Source organism: Canis lupus, chromosome 35 (genome assembly GCF_048164855.1).
Source record: "Canis lupus baileyi chromosome 35, mCanLup2.hap1, whole genome shotgun sequence".
Lineage (NCBI taxonomy): Eukaryota > Metazoa > Chordata > Mammalia > Carnivora > Canidae > Canis > Canis lupus.
Genome location: NC_132872.1, coordinates 14,647,845 through 14,662,156, shown reverse-complemented (window position 1 = coordinate 14,662,156; position 14,312 = coordinate 14,647,845). Strand labels below are relative to the sequence as shown.

The 14,312-nt window shown below is 48.4% G+C and overlaps 1 protein-coding gene and 1 long non-coding RNA gene across 2 annotated transcripts in view; one reads left to right on the top strand and one right to left on the bottom strand.

The window, feature by feature from the left end:
* The window catches only part of C35H3orf52 (chromosome 35 C3orf52 homolog), a 29,446-nt gene that overhangs the window by 8,653 nt on the left and 6,481 nt on the right, over positions 1 to 14,312 (top strand). The window contains exons 3-4 of the mRNA XM_072811548.1: positions 5,156 to 5,283; positions 11,033 to 11,103. Coding sequence (XP_072667649.1) covers positions 5,156 to 5,283; positions 11,033 to 11,103 — 199 coding nt within the window. The remainder of the gene's footprint in view (positions 1 to 5,155; positions 5,284 to 11,032; positions 11,104 to 14,312) is intronic.
* LOC140624646 (uncharacterized) lies at positions 5,555 to 9,075 on the bottom strand. Its single transcript, XR_012024100.1, has 2 exons — positions 8,986 to 9,075; positions 5,555 to 7,224 (listed from the first exon to the last, which is right to left on the bottom strand). It is a non-coding gene; the product is annotated as an uncharacterized lncRNA (long non-coding RNA).

The following is a 14,312-nucleotide window of genomic DNA, read 5'->3' as shown; positions in this document are numbered from 1 at the left end:
TTGTCGCTGACACTGCTGAGGACCACCGTCAACCCTGGTCTGTTTTATTATTGCTAAGTTTCTACAAGCCGTACACCATTAATTGCCTGTATCTGGGGTGGGTGTCCCACCGCTCTGCCCTTGACGTGCCATTGAAGTGATGGCAAATTCAGGACCATGGCTCAGCTCAAGGCACTGAGCTGGGGCTGCACCCACACTGTGCAGGAGAGGCTTATGGTAGACAGTGAAATCTTTTTAAAGCGTCCAATTTGGGGAGCAAAGCCCAGGGAATCCTGTTGAGTCTGGAGGCTTGGTTTTGTCTTCAGTTCATGAGGGAAAAGATAATGATGGCTTCTCCTTGTCTCCCTAAAGAAGTATAAATTCCCTGATGTAAATGGAAAGGAGAAAAAAAAAAAAAAAAAAAGCCTTCGCCTCTCTCTCAAAGTCATCTTTCTGGGTAATTTGGAGGATCAGTTAATTAAGCATCCTCTGGGGTTCTTCTGCCTTTTTCACCGATTTGCCCCAGCCAGGGAGGGGAGAGGAGCACCCCTAGTAATGAAACCCCTACTGGAGTGGACAAAGTATTTTAAATATTATAAAAGCCAAACTGTGACAGGTAGGTGGATACTTGGAGATATAATTTAAAGGTGATCAGAGTTAACACTCCAAGGACCCTTATGTGATATTCCCCAGCATTATGGCTTTCTGTCTGACTTCTGAACTCTCTTCCCATACAGGTTTTTCCTAGAGTGGGAACGCTACGGTACTGAGATAGAGCCAGGGACTTCACAAGGGCCATGGGTTGGATTGTTTTGCCTTTGAGCTGGGTGTAAGAGCCACGGTTTATGCTGTCACAGTGTGTTGGCAGGCAGACAGGTTGCACAGGGCAGTGCTCCCTGGTGTAGGGTGACTCATGGGAAAACCCCTGGTAGACAGCATTAGCAAACAAGCCAGGTCCTTGGGGTAGGAACTTGGCAGAACTCTAGGCCCTGTTCCTTGAAGTTTCCTTGTGTTTTCACCTGTTGTCTCCAACCTCATATGGTATCTCCATGTCTCACTAAGCATCTTCAGGCTCTCCTCAACTTGGGCCTCTTCCAATGTGTTGGTTAGCATGGTCTGTCCTTCAAAACTTTCTTCCATCGGAATCCTGCTCCTTCTTTTGAGGAATTTTTTTCTCTTGCACTTTTTTCACTGGCAAACTTCTAGAAACAGAGGTCTGCATTTGGATCTTGCCTCCTGCTCACTCCTAACCCATTGGTTCCAAGTTGTATTTCCCGAGGTTAGCAGTAATCGCTTGAGCGTGAAGCCCAGTGGCCTTTCCCGCATCCCTGCCCTACTTGCAGCCTTCAGCTCTGTTGAGTGTGTTGTACTCTTGTGGGTCTAGAGAACTTCTGGACCTTACGTCTCCTGCTGTTTCTGCCCTTGGCGTCCACATGTGGTGCATGAGGCTTGTCTTCACACGCTGCATCCTTTGCCTTAAGGATCTCATTTACTGCCAAGCAGCAGCCCCCCCCCCCCCCCTTGCATGTGACTCGTAGAGCTGCATCCACACACTTTTCTTGAGATTTAGTCATACTCTTTGTTGAAAATCTCTACCTGGCAATAACCACCTCAGTCATTGCATGAAACTATTTGTTTGTATCCCCTTCTTCCCCAGTTAGCTCACTCTTTATAGTTTCATAGTCAAGCTCTAGCTCTGGCACCCTTCCATTTGTGCAACTTTGGGCAAATTCTTTCAGACACCCTTCCCCCCCCCACCCACCTTGGCCTCAGGTTCCACATTTGTAAAATATAAAAAATCGCTGAATCTGAGTCTGTAAGTGGACCTTGACTCTCCTGCTTACTAGCTCAATTGACCTGAACAAATTATACATTTTCTCGAAGCTTCAGCATCTTCATTTAAAAATGAAAACATCAAAATGTATCTCAGAGGGTTGATTTTTAAAATTTATTTAAAAGAGTGTGTGTGTGTGTTGGGTGGGGGGCAGGTGGAGAGGGAGAAGCAGAGCCATGTAGGGCTCGTTCCCAGGACACTGAGATCATGACCTGAGCCAAAGGCAGATGCTTAACTGACTGAGCCACCCAGGCACCTGATGGGGTTGATTTGAGCAATTCTCAAGTGCATAGCTGAGTGTACGTAAGGCTTGGTACAGCAGCTATTTTTCTTGTTGTCTGGGCCTGATATCTTGAACTGTTTCTGATCCCTTCTTGTCTCCTATATCTAGGTAGTGGCCAAACCTCACCCAGTCTTATCCAATCATTCCTTGGTAGTGTCTTGATAGCAACTTTCATCAGTACCTGCCTACTTCCTGCAGGGCATCCTGCCGGATACTTTTATGTGTTGGTCTCCACCTTTCCCATCTCCATGGACATGTTGATATTTGTGCTGAGAAAACAGCCTCAGAGACTTAAGTGACTGGCTCAGATTCCATGGCTAAGAACTATTAGCCAACACTGAGGTTCAAACGAAGTCTGGCTACCGGGGAAAGCCAGCTGTTTCTGCCATCGCAGGCTTTCCCCTTCCCTCCTCCTTCCTTCTGGGTGCCACTGCCCTTCGGTCAAAATCAGTCTCTCCCAATCCTATGTCTAGTGGCCTCTCTGCCTCATCTCTCCCAGTTAGTTCCCTTTCTTCCCACCCATCACCAGATTTTCCTCCACTTCTTTCCTGGGAGACGGTTGACAACCTCCATCATCTCCTGAACACATCTGGCATTTCAGGGTACTCTTTGCAAGGAATTCCAAACACGGCGGGGGAGGGGGATGGCTTTTGTTATGTTAACAACAATAGGAGGATCAAGGCAAATAAAGCAATGACAGTAACAACAACAAAAAGTAGGATACAAATTACCTTTTCATTAAGACTTAAAAGACTTTTAAAAAATTATTTATTTGACAGAGAGAGAGAGAGAGAGTGAGAGAATGAGTGAGAGAGCATGTGCAGGGGGAGGGGCAGAGCCAGAGGGAGAAGCAGATGCTCCATTGAGCAGGGAGCCTGACTCAGGGCTTGATCCCAGGGCCCTGAGATCATGACCTGAGCCCAAGGCAGGTGCTTAACCATCTGAGCCACCCAGGTGCCCCAACACTTAATATATATAATATAAAATGTGGGGGAAACTCATTGATTCAAGGGTTCTCAGTATTTTTTTCTTTTTGCTGCAATTTCCTGTACTTGGCAAGTTTTCAGCTATGAGGACATAACTTTATTGTCAGACCAAATAATGTAATGACTTGCAACAAATAAGGGTGTGGGAATAATTCCTTATGTTTGGGGTCCTCAAAATCACTCCTAGATCCAGTGATTTGCTGAGAGAATTCATGAGGCTCAGCATATAGTCATAGAGATGATTATAGACGAGAGCAAAGGCAAAAAAGGAAATGTAGATAAAGAAATTCTTCATAACCTGAAGCCCATTGACAAATACTTGAGTGGGGACTGGGACATTCCTCTGGGAACTCCCAACTGTCTTCAGGTTAACGCCTTGCTGGAGGGGAAAAACAAACCACCCAGCTTGACAATAGCTAGGCCTCCAGGATTCCATAAGTCTTCTTTAACAAATGAAAATCCTTCTGGAAACTTCCTTTTTCTCCACCCCTCCCAACTTAAAGGTAATAATCAATGGCTCCTCAAGACCTGAGTGCAGCTCTTTCTGCCTGTGGGTCCCGTCCCCCTGCTTTAATAAAACCACCTTTTTGGCCCCCAAAACATATCACGAATTCTTTCTTGGCCATTCGCTCCCAGACCCCATGTCAAATCACATCAGTCGAGACTCATCGTAGCAGAATGGAGAGGAAACCAGGCACGAAGGCGAGGACACGCAACAACACAAGAGAAGTGCTGTCCACCGGGGCGCCCGTCTGGGGCTCCGTGCGAGGGTTTTGCTGGGGTTGGATCCAGCAGGTGGCCTCTGCCTGGAACATACTAAAATTCCGGCTGCCCTGAGGGAAGGGTGTTGAGCGTAAGCCGGGTTGTTCGGGTTGTTCGTACCAGCGTTCTGAGGCGCAGTGAGGCCCTCCTGGGAGGGGAAGGAGGGAACCCTCCCCAGACCCAGGGTCCCAGAGGCCAGCCAGGGCCCCGCCTTGTGCAGGCCTCTCTGCACTGGTCACTCAGGCCCTGTGAACTCTTGCCTGCACATTCCCTTGCTCCTTGGGCCTCACATTTCCTGAACTTTCTCAGGGAATAAGAATCCGGATTCTTACTTCTTTTCACCTGCCTTCCCACCGCTTTTTCAAAGTCCAGCAAAAGTGGCTGCTTAGGTTATGTCTGAAGCATGAGGTCTGCGAGTCAGGTCTAAGGCAGCGTGAGCTCTGGTTGCGCCACCCACGCCTTTCTCAGGGCCCCAGAGGCTGGGATCCTGCAGCCCAGCCAGCGGTTGGGGAGCCCGGGAGCAGAGTGAGCACCTCGAGTGCCAGCCTCCAGCTCCTGGCTCCTGACCTGCTGTGTTTTTCCTTTGGCTTTAACTGCTTAACAGTCCATTAGCTCACCACGATTAGAGCCCCAGCAGCTGCACAGAACTCACTGTGCCAGGAATGCCAGGCTTTCGGGCCCTGGGGCTCTGAGTGCACTTTGGTTTCCCTTCTACAAACAGAGTGTGTCAGAAGAGGGGGGGGGGTCAACATTTCTCTCCCATGGGACAGACTACAGAGGGGTGGCTTCATCCCCATCCCTTGTCTGCTGGGAGATTCCAAGACATGGTTCACGTGCTCACGTCTAGTTCCCGCTCTGTTCCGGTCCATGACATCGTCCCCTCCTCATCCTGGTCTCTAACGGCCCAGTACTAAGGTGATTCACTGATGTTCCTTGCTCCCAATCCCTGTCCCCTCCTGCCTCCCCCATCGTTCAGCCCGTATAGACCCTCTCCAAGCACCTGCCTTGACACCCGTGTACAGAACTAAAGCGACAGGTTCAATTTAGCCAAGAAATTCATGTTCTTCCCACATCCTCCCACTGGCTTTGCCCCCAGTTTGTATTCACTGGAATCTGGGACCTCTTATGCGTTAAAACAAACAAAATTTTTATCACAACGGAGGCAAGCCCCTGTCTTTATTTGGGGTCACCGAGGAGACAAAGCGTTTCTGCTTGTACTTGCTGACTCTGTCAGGCTTTCTCCTTGATCAGTGCTCATTGGCCGATGTGTGTAAGCATGTGTTTCCTTTCCTTTTAATCCCCTCCTTTTAGTAACTTACATCGATGAAGATGCAAACGAAATACTTGAATTATCATCAAATAAAACCTTCTTGGTCATGCTAAAGATTCCAGAGGAGTGTGTTACTGAAGAGGAATTGCCTCACTTGCTCACCAAAAAGGTAATTATATCTTCAGCATTGTTGACAGAGTTCTTAACATTAGAATGCGGGTTCTTCCAGAAGAGTGGGCCTGGCACTGTCAAGTAAGTAGCTGCAGGCTTGGCTTCTTTGTCTGGATTTTGGCAGAAAAAGATGCTTAGAAGTGGTTTTTCTATAGTGCAAAGGGCTGAGAGAAGAGCCCTACCCTCCACCGAAAGGGGCCCTGGAGTGAAGCAGGAGAGTTAGGTTCTTGTCTCACGGAGTCCAAGAATGAATCTTGAGGACAAAGGAGAGTGAGTAAAGAGACAGAAGTTTATTAAGCAAGGATACAGAAAAAAGCTGTCAGGAGTGAGAGGGGTCCCGACAGGGTCGCCACCGTGGGCCCCCGCTGACAGTCTTTTATGTAGAACTGACCAGCTTGTGGCCTTATGATTCTTGTGATGTCTTGGTTTGAGTAAGGACCGGTGATAACATCCATAACAGCTTACTTCTTTGGGGGGGCCTGGTTATTCTTTGTTGGTCACAGATAACTGTCGTAAAAAAGTCCCCTTCCCCACCCACACCTAGGACAGCGTGGCCTGGTTTGTTCCCTTATCTCTGGTTTCCTCACATGTCAGCATTTTGGGGATTCCTGTGAGCCTGACCCTGTAGCCCCCTACCCTACCCACACCTGTCCCTTACTCAGGAGGACCGTGTTCTGTTTCCTTACTCTGGTCTCACGTTTGATTCAACCTGTAGTGTCCCTGAAGATCTGTGATGTGCCAGAAAATATGCCAAGTGCCAGGGCCCCCAGTCCAAGTGGAGGCAACAGTTAAATGGATAGTTCTAAAACAGTGTGAAGTGTTTTCTCATGGAGACATGCACAGAATATTTGACAAGCACCAAGGAGGGTCATCTAAACTACCTGGGGTTGGGATGGAAAGGACTTGGAGGACTTGGAGGACTTATTGCAGGAAGTGCTACTCAGGATGAGTCTTGAAAGATGAGGCAGGAGTGTTCTTGATCAAAGAGCAGAGATCGTTAGGGGGTCTGCACCGCAGTGTCCTGCTGCCTCGGCCTACAGAGTGGTGGGGACCCGCAGGAGTGAGGCATGAAGGTGTTCCTACTCTTTGGTAAGGCACTGAAGCATTTTCATCTGCTTGTTGACATGGTCAGCTTTTCATTTTAGTCCTGCTGTGTGGTGGTAGAGAAATCCTGGAGGCTGAGAGCTTAGTTAGAAGGTACTGCAGTAAGTCGTCCTGGTGATCAATGTGGGGGCCTCGACCCAGGGAAGTGGCAGGAGGGATATGGAGGATTCAAGAGACATTTACGAGGTCTTTTTACTCAATGGGACTTTATGGCTGGTGGGATGTGGGAGTCAGGGAGAACATGACTCAAGGCTCCTGGTTGGGTGACCTAGTGGGTGGATGGTGGCTTTGTTCTGTGGAGCAGGAAATGTAGGAGAAGGTCCTTTGTGCAATACAAGGACATGCATCCTCACCGTGAGCATTGGTTGGGTTCACAGCCAGACCCAGAAAAGTATTTAATAAGACAATCTAAGCAAGTCTAGCCTGCCATCCATTGCACTCTTCTCTGCAGTTGATAGATAGGTGGAATGGTGTGAGTCACCTTCATTTAGTTTCCATCTGATTCCTACAAAAGCTTGGGCAGGAGGGGATTCCATCTCGGTCACCCCAGAGTTAGTTTCTGGGTACCCAAGTGCATGTTATTTGATTGCTCCTTGATCACAAGAGCTTGTGCTCTGGGATGATGACCTGGGCTTCTCTTCCTCCTTCTTTTGCTTGTTTAAATTTTATCTGCAAGGCTCTTTTCATCCTTTTCTTCCACTTGCTTCAAGGGCAGGTTGCCTCTTGCCTTTTTCTTCTTGAATTTTTTTTTTTTTTTCAGCCAGGGGTTTTACATTTGCTGTGCAGAAGTGCGATGATTCAGCATCCAAATGTGTCACGTGTTACAGACCAAATTCTGTATGTCAAAGGGAAATAGATGTTACTCATTCAGCTAAGAGCCTATTGCTTGCACAGAGCCAACATGAACAGATTCTGTAGGTATTTTTAGCTCATTGCTGTGTAGTGGCAAAGGATCAGGGGCTGGCATGATCCTGGGGACAAGTTCACAGGCCTGTTTGAGCTATTCCTTCTCTGATAAATGGAAATCCTGTACTTTTCCTGTATACCCACAGGTGCATATAAGATGCATATAAAGAACTACATACATTAAAAAAAAAAAAAAAAAAGAATGGCCTGGTTTACAGATAAGAGCTAAGGCACCAAGAGGTGAAAAAGCTGCTGCCCCCTGGTGTCTCAACCAAATATGCTCAGGAACAAAAGAGAGAGCTTAAGAGATACTAGTCTTACTGTCAGGTCAAGAACCCCATTCTTTCATTTGCTCAGGCCAACTTCTAGAGGTTTCCGGATATGGAAGGTGAATGGGAGTGGATAGTGGAACACCAAGTCCTCGCTTTTGCTTTATTGTCTTGCTTCCCCCCCTTTTTTCTTTTTTTTTTAAGATTTCATTTATTTGTTCATGAGAGACACAGAGAGAGAGGCAGAGACATAGGCAGAGGGAGAAGTAGGCTCCCTGCGGGTAGCCCGATGTGGGACTCGATCCTGTACCCCGGGATCACACCCTGAGCTAAAGGCAGATGTTCAACCGCTGAGCCACCCAGGCATCCCTTGTCTTGCTTTTCTAAACAGTTTTTCGAGCCTCTCCCTTATTCCACCCCCAGAGTTCTCTTCCTTTTGGGGCCCTTGCTCTGCTTAAGCCCTCCTGTTAGCTGTGTTACCCTGGCCTGTGCGCTAGATGCAGGAATTAACAGTGGCACCTCTGGTAACACGGGGAAGATACCTCCCAGGTCCCGAATTCGTGACTACCCAACTGTGGTTCAGCTCACTGGGCGCCTAGCTCAGGGAGCACCGTGTTAGTGTGGGACTCCAGAGCAAGGGGTGAGGGGCCCCCCATTTCACTTCTGCAGGCCCAAAGTAGTGTGGTTAACAGCTCCCAGGTGTGTGAACATGTCCTAATGACAGCAGGGCACCATGTCGCCAAAAAGAACCAGAGTGGACACTAGAAGTGATCTGGGACACCATTCCAGCTCTTAATGTAAAATTTTAGCTTAGCAACTTTTTCCGAGAGCCTACTATGCGCAAAACAATACTAGGCCCTAAAGATTAAAAAGGAAGGAGAGGAGAGAGGGAACAGAGAAGGCTAGAAGGACAGCATCCTTGCCAGAACACATTTGTTTGTTTGTGTGTGTGTGTGTGTGTGTGTGTGTAAGGAAGTGCTTGGAAAAATAAAACCCCATCTATAGGCTGCTCCTCCTCCTCCTCCCTGTTGCTCTGAGCAGCCCTGTGAGAGCCACTTTCTTACTTCCTGCATTGGCCTGTTGGCAGCATTCTTTTCTCTGGGGCTCAAAAACTGTAAGGTGACTCAGTCATTTTTCCCAAACTTCTTATCACTTGTTGCTTCTTTCCTCCTTGATACTCTGGAACCTTTCCTCTTGCTTCATCCCCACTGGGCAGTGTGGTAAAATGTGAAGAAGGTGGGTTTTAGTGTCTGTAACACCTAGCACTGAATTCCTTATGAGTAGAGTGACCTTGAGCAGGTTTCATAACCTTTCCGAATGCTGTTTCCTTTATTAGTAAAAAGGGAAGGGGGAGTAATGCCTCTTGTGTCATGTTCTCATGAAGATCGCAACAGAAATGACAAGACTGGAGGCATACAAACCGTAGGTGCTCTGATCCCCCCTGCTCCGCCTCGAAGGGATTGAATTGTCAGCAGGTGATTCAAGTGGGAGTGTATGGAAGTGTAGGCTCCTTGAGATTCTGTTTGGAATTGAGTGGAAGACAAAAGGAGCAGAGCTCTCCTCGGGGCACTGCTACTTGCCACCGGATGAGGTATTAGGGCACTGAGCCATAATGGGTGCAGCTGGGCCAGTCACCTTGGCACTAGGAGGCCATTGGATGCCACTGAGCCTTCCAGAAACATGTCAAAGACTAAGACTTCATGCTAGGCAGAAGTCTGCGTGGCTGGGCTCTCAGAGGCCTGGAGGTGGGCTCTCCGCAGCCCCAGAGCTGGGTCCATAGTAGAGAGTATGGCCAGATCCCAGGGCGGTCCTCCCGATTTCTGCTGGATCCCATCTGCAAAAGACAAAGGCATGTAACCTTCAAATGCCAATTTTACAAAAGTACAATGTAAGTACATTCAGCTGCCTGTCTTCAAGTCCTATTGGCTGGCATTCCCGTCTCTGAAACATGATGAAAAGGCTAATCAAAGACAAGGAGAAGATAGATATTGGTAATGTAAAAGCAACTAATGTCCAGAATATAACACCAAAACTTCAGATACAGAAGATACAGATACGGCCAAGAAGCAGACAACCCAGGAGAAAGACAGGAAGCCAAGAGGCAAGTCGAAGGTGAACCATCCCAAAGGAGTTCATAAACACACATGAAAAGATGCTCAACCCCCCCTAGTAACAGTGCAAATTGAAGCAATGTAAAGTGGTTTTATACCCCTTGTGTTGGCAATAATTTTTAAAAAAAATCTCACAACACTAGGTGCCAGCAAGGGTGTGGGGAATGGAGCACGTAGACCTGCTCAGATGGAGAGCAACTTGGCAAGAATGAGGTGGGTTGGAGACGCACCCACTCTTGGATGCACCAGTTCCATTTCTCTGCACATGCTCAAGGGAAGCTTTCACAAGTACGGAAAAGAGGCGCAGAAATGTTCAAGGATGATTACTTGGGCAGAGTTAGTGATAAGAGAAAATCTCAAATGATGCACGTCACCGGCATAGGGGAATGGGAAAGTTGGTGTATGGAATCATTTAATGGGATCTCTGCAGGAGTTAGGAGTTACCTTGAACAACCTCCATCTCGGGTAAATAGCAAATGTAATTTTGAGTGAAAAAAGGCAAGTCACGGAAGACTGTGTAGAATGTGGCACCTTTTATTTGAATAAAAGCAAACTCATTATGAATCGTTAGGATCACACAAAGAAGTATTACATTTATAAAAACAGGCGTGAAAAGGAACACACGCCCACTTCAGGACAATCAATGGTTAGAACCTTCAGTTGGGGGTGGGAGGGAGGAAAAACAGTGTAGGAGTAGCTTTAGCTTTGTTTTGTTTCTTAGAGTGAAGGGCTGAACTAAATATTGTAAAATGTGAAGGTGAGAAACGTGGGTTGTGGGCTCACAGGTGTCATTTCTGGCGTGTGATTACAGTATTTCATGCATCCAGTAAGAACTCTGCAGTTATCCACCAGCCTCATCCAGTCCCTTTATCCAGGGGAAAGTGCTATATGGGGCTCCCTTGGCTGTTTCTCTGTACAACGAAGCTCTACAGAAAGCAGAGAATAAGCCCTTGTCCCATGACATGTCCCATGACATGTCCTGAGTGGCCTGTTCTGCTACCTGCCCAGCCACTTTAGTGTTATCTCCTCTCCAGGGTCCTCGGGGTCCGTGTGGGCTCAGGCTGCTGACCATTCTCACCATGAAGGCCATAGGTGTCATCGCAACGTGCGAGAGATGTTGGAAATCCCAGCCTGGTCACTTGCTCCTTATAAATGAGGTTCTTTTAAATGAGTGTTAACTTGAGTTTTGATGGGGGTGGGCGCACACCCTCCTGTTTCTTGATCCAGAGCCTGCAGATAAGTGGATCCTAGTGCTAGCGTGGAATCTGTGTCCCAGTAGTTTTGCTTTGTCAGGTGATCTGCAGTGTGATCCAGCTGTGATGCGTGTGGTTGTCTTACTTGTTCCTGTTTGTTTCAGCTCACAGATGTGTACACTTCATCCCCATCTCTCAGTCGTTACTTCACTTCAGTGGAAATGATGGACTTCAGGTAAGAATGTGGAGAGTTCCATGTTGGCCGTCTCCTCTAGAAAGCGACACCGATCACCATTTATCTAGAAAGACTTCCCGAGTCTCAAAGCACAGAGGGAACCAATGAGAAAATCACAGACTGTTGGCTTTGGAAGGGGCTTTGGACACCCACCAGCTCAACTTCCTGATTGTACAAAGGAGAGCAGTCAAGCCCCTATTAGTTGTATGTCTTAATAAGGTCACACGGAAAAGAGAGGAAAAGCCAGTCCTGGGTAAACCATTCCTGTTTAACAGCAGATGCTCAAATAAGCTACAGGTAGGACTAGAAATAGATCTCAAAGGGCACCCGGGTGGCTCTGTCAGTTAGGCATCCGACTCTTCGTCTCAGCTCTTGATCATCTTGATCTCAGAGTCGTGAATTCAAGCCCCACATTGGGCTCCATGCTGGATGGAGCCTACTTAAAAAGAAAAAAAAAAAAACAGATCTCCAGTAGTAATGTGATATAAATGATATAATCCGTACACTAGCTTTTGCTTTTGAGGAACATAAGGATTCCCTGCCCCTTGTATCATTAAAAATATAAAGACATGTCATAAGGGAAAAGCCTACCTTCTCCCTTCCACCCCAGCCTGCTACCCCCGGATACTGCATGTTCCAGACAATTCCATACACACAGTACATTTCACTCCCTTCCGCTGAATGGACTGCCATCAACGGGCTTGGTGTGGTTTCTTCTATACTTACATTTGCCGTATATGCTTTATGTACTAAGCATGTAGAGCTTTTACGCACACATATAGTTTTTCTTTTTACGTCTCTTAATCTTAAATATTTGTGTCTCTGTCTACAGGACTTAGATAAAAGGTATATGTGTGAGGGAGTCATTTGATTGTCTTTTTGTATTGTTAGGACAAGATTTATGTGGCAAAGCTTTATTATCCGCTATTCCTAAGGTACCTCTGGAGTATGACCATGGAAGATAGCTCTGTATTGAAATCCCCCCTCTCAAAGTCCACATTTACCAGAACATAAACACGGTGCAGATAGGAGGGGAAACATGGAAAGCAGGTAGTGGCACAATGAGATGGGACCAATAGGGACCCGAAGTCTGAAAGCGCCTACAGTGATGGATTCCTGTTCCATCTTCCCTTATGGAACCCCCGTGGTGCGTGTTACCTTGGGGTGACATCCATGACATGGCTCCTTTCTTTCTTTCTTTCTTTCTTTCTTTCTTTCTTTCTTTCTTTCTTTCTTTCTTTCTTTCTTTTTTTTTATTCATACAGACACAGAGAGAGAGAGAGAGGCAGAGACATAGGCAGAGGGAGAAGCAGGCACCATGCAGACAGCCTGATGAGGGACTCGATCCAGGGTCTCCAGGGTCACGCCCTGGGCTGCAGGTGGCCCTAAACCGCTGCGCCACCACCGGGGCTGCCCCGACATAGCTCATTTCAATCGCAAATTGTGGGTATTAAAATGCCAGTAGGAAAGCCCAACACATCTTCCTCCAAGTAATTGCCCCAACTTGCAATTTAAAGATTGAGCCCAGAAAGGAAAGACACTCAACCTGCTTCTTTCCAAGAATCCAGCCCCATATCATGGCTCTAGAGGAGGTGGGATTGCATGATGGGTTGGGGTGGACATGGGGGAAAAAGACATCAAGTTGAGTCAAACGTGGCTAGACCTCTGAAGACCTAATGTTAGGGAATTTGCTTTTCAAAGTGATGTGAAAGAAAAACCCAAGGGTTTTAGGATTTGGGATAGAGGAGCTCTATACAGGAAGCATTTTTTTTTCGTGCCAAGAAGTGCAGGCAGTGTTTTAACAATATTGAATCGAGAAACAAAAGCCATTGACCCCCCAAAACATGCTGCTGCTAGTGGGCAGGAGAGAGCCAGAGCCTGGGGATACTGGCCTCAGTCCTGTCCGGGCCAAGCCCCTAAGGAACCTTCTGGGAGGCTCCTTGGTTCATCAGCTGCCAGGCCCATTCTGACCTTGGGCGGGGGGGGGGGGGGGGCAGCCAGGCAAAGCCCCCAGGGTTCTGTTTTCTTGCAAATCTCTCCTTTTGCTTCAAAATCTGGCCTCCTGTCTAAAGTCCCCCGGTGGGTGACCTGCCGCAGTGGGCCTTGGCGCTAGGGGGTGGGACAGAGTTAGGCGGGGCCACCCTCCCTTTCACCTGGTTTGGTCTCCTGAAAGCCAGCCTCTGGTCACCAGGCAGCCGAGGTGAGCCTTGCCCACCGTGGGATGCCAGTGACTGTGTGTCCAGCCGGTGACCACGGAGGGCAGTCATCGGAGGCGGGGCTCGGGTGCAAATGATGACACCTGCAAGCTCGTGTGGCCGGCTGAGTGTGAACACGCACTTCCAGCGTGCCCGGAGCAGCACACCCGGCCGGGGGTTGCTGGTGTGTCCTGCGTTTGAACTGCAGGGTTGCCCACCCTACTGGGGGTCGCGGTTTCTAGGCGGAGGGGTGGCCTGGGTGACCTCTGGTCACCAGAGGGCACTGGCTCCCCATCGTGAGCCGGGGGTGGGGGTCCCCCCGTGGGCCGACTGGGGCTCCTGGGAGGGTCCGGGGGGTGGGGGGTGTCTCAGATGGGGCCCCTCGTGATTATTTGACTGCTGGCTCTTCATCTGGGCCTTCTCGAAGCAAGGTCACAGGATGCCTTTGGCAAACCTAAATGCCGAGCTGGCCTTTGACGAGCGGCGTCAGCTGCTAATTAAGCAAGGACGCCCTGTGATCATTTTTATTCTGGTGATGGAAAGGTACGTTCCAGGGAGATGAAAACTCCTTTTCCTTAGGTCCCTTTGCTGAGCCCTGCAGAGCTGGAGCCGGGAGACGGGAATGGGACAGGGCGAGTTCCTCTCTCTTTCTCTCTCTAAATATCTAAATATCTATCTAAATATTTATTTATTTATGTTTTATTGGAGTTTGATTTGCCAACATAAAGTTTCTCACCTCAGAGACCAACCGGGCAGGTGGGATTTGCTGCTGCCCTTGCAGGGCGGCCTGTGGGGTCAGGAGTCGGGGGCCAGCCGGGGGCGGGGAGTGCGGGGCTTACCTTGAACATTTTATAGGCCAAGGAGTGAACTGGTTAAACCAAATAGTCCTGAGCAGCGCCTGTCAGGGCAGGGAGAGGGTGGATGGAGCGTGGGAACATGGGAGGGGAGTAAACAGGAGAACCCAGGGACGCCTGGGTGGGCTCAGTGGTTGAGCGGCAGATCCTGGGGTGCTGG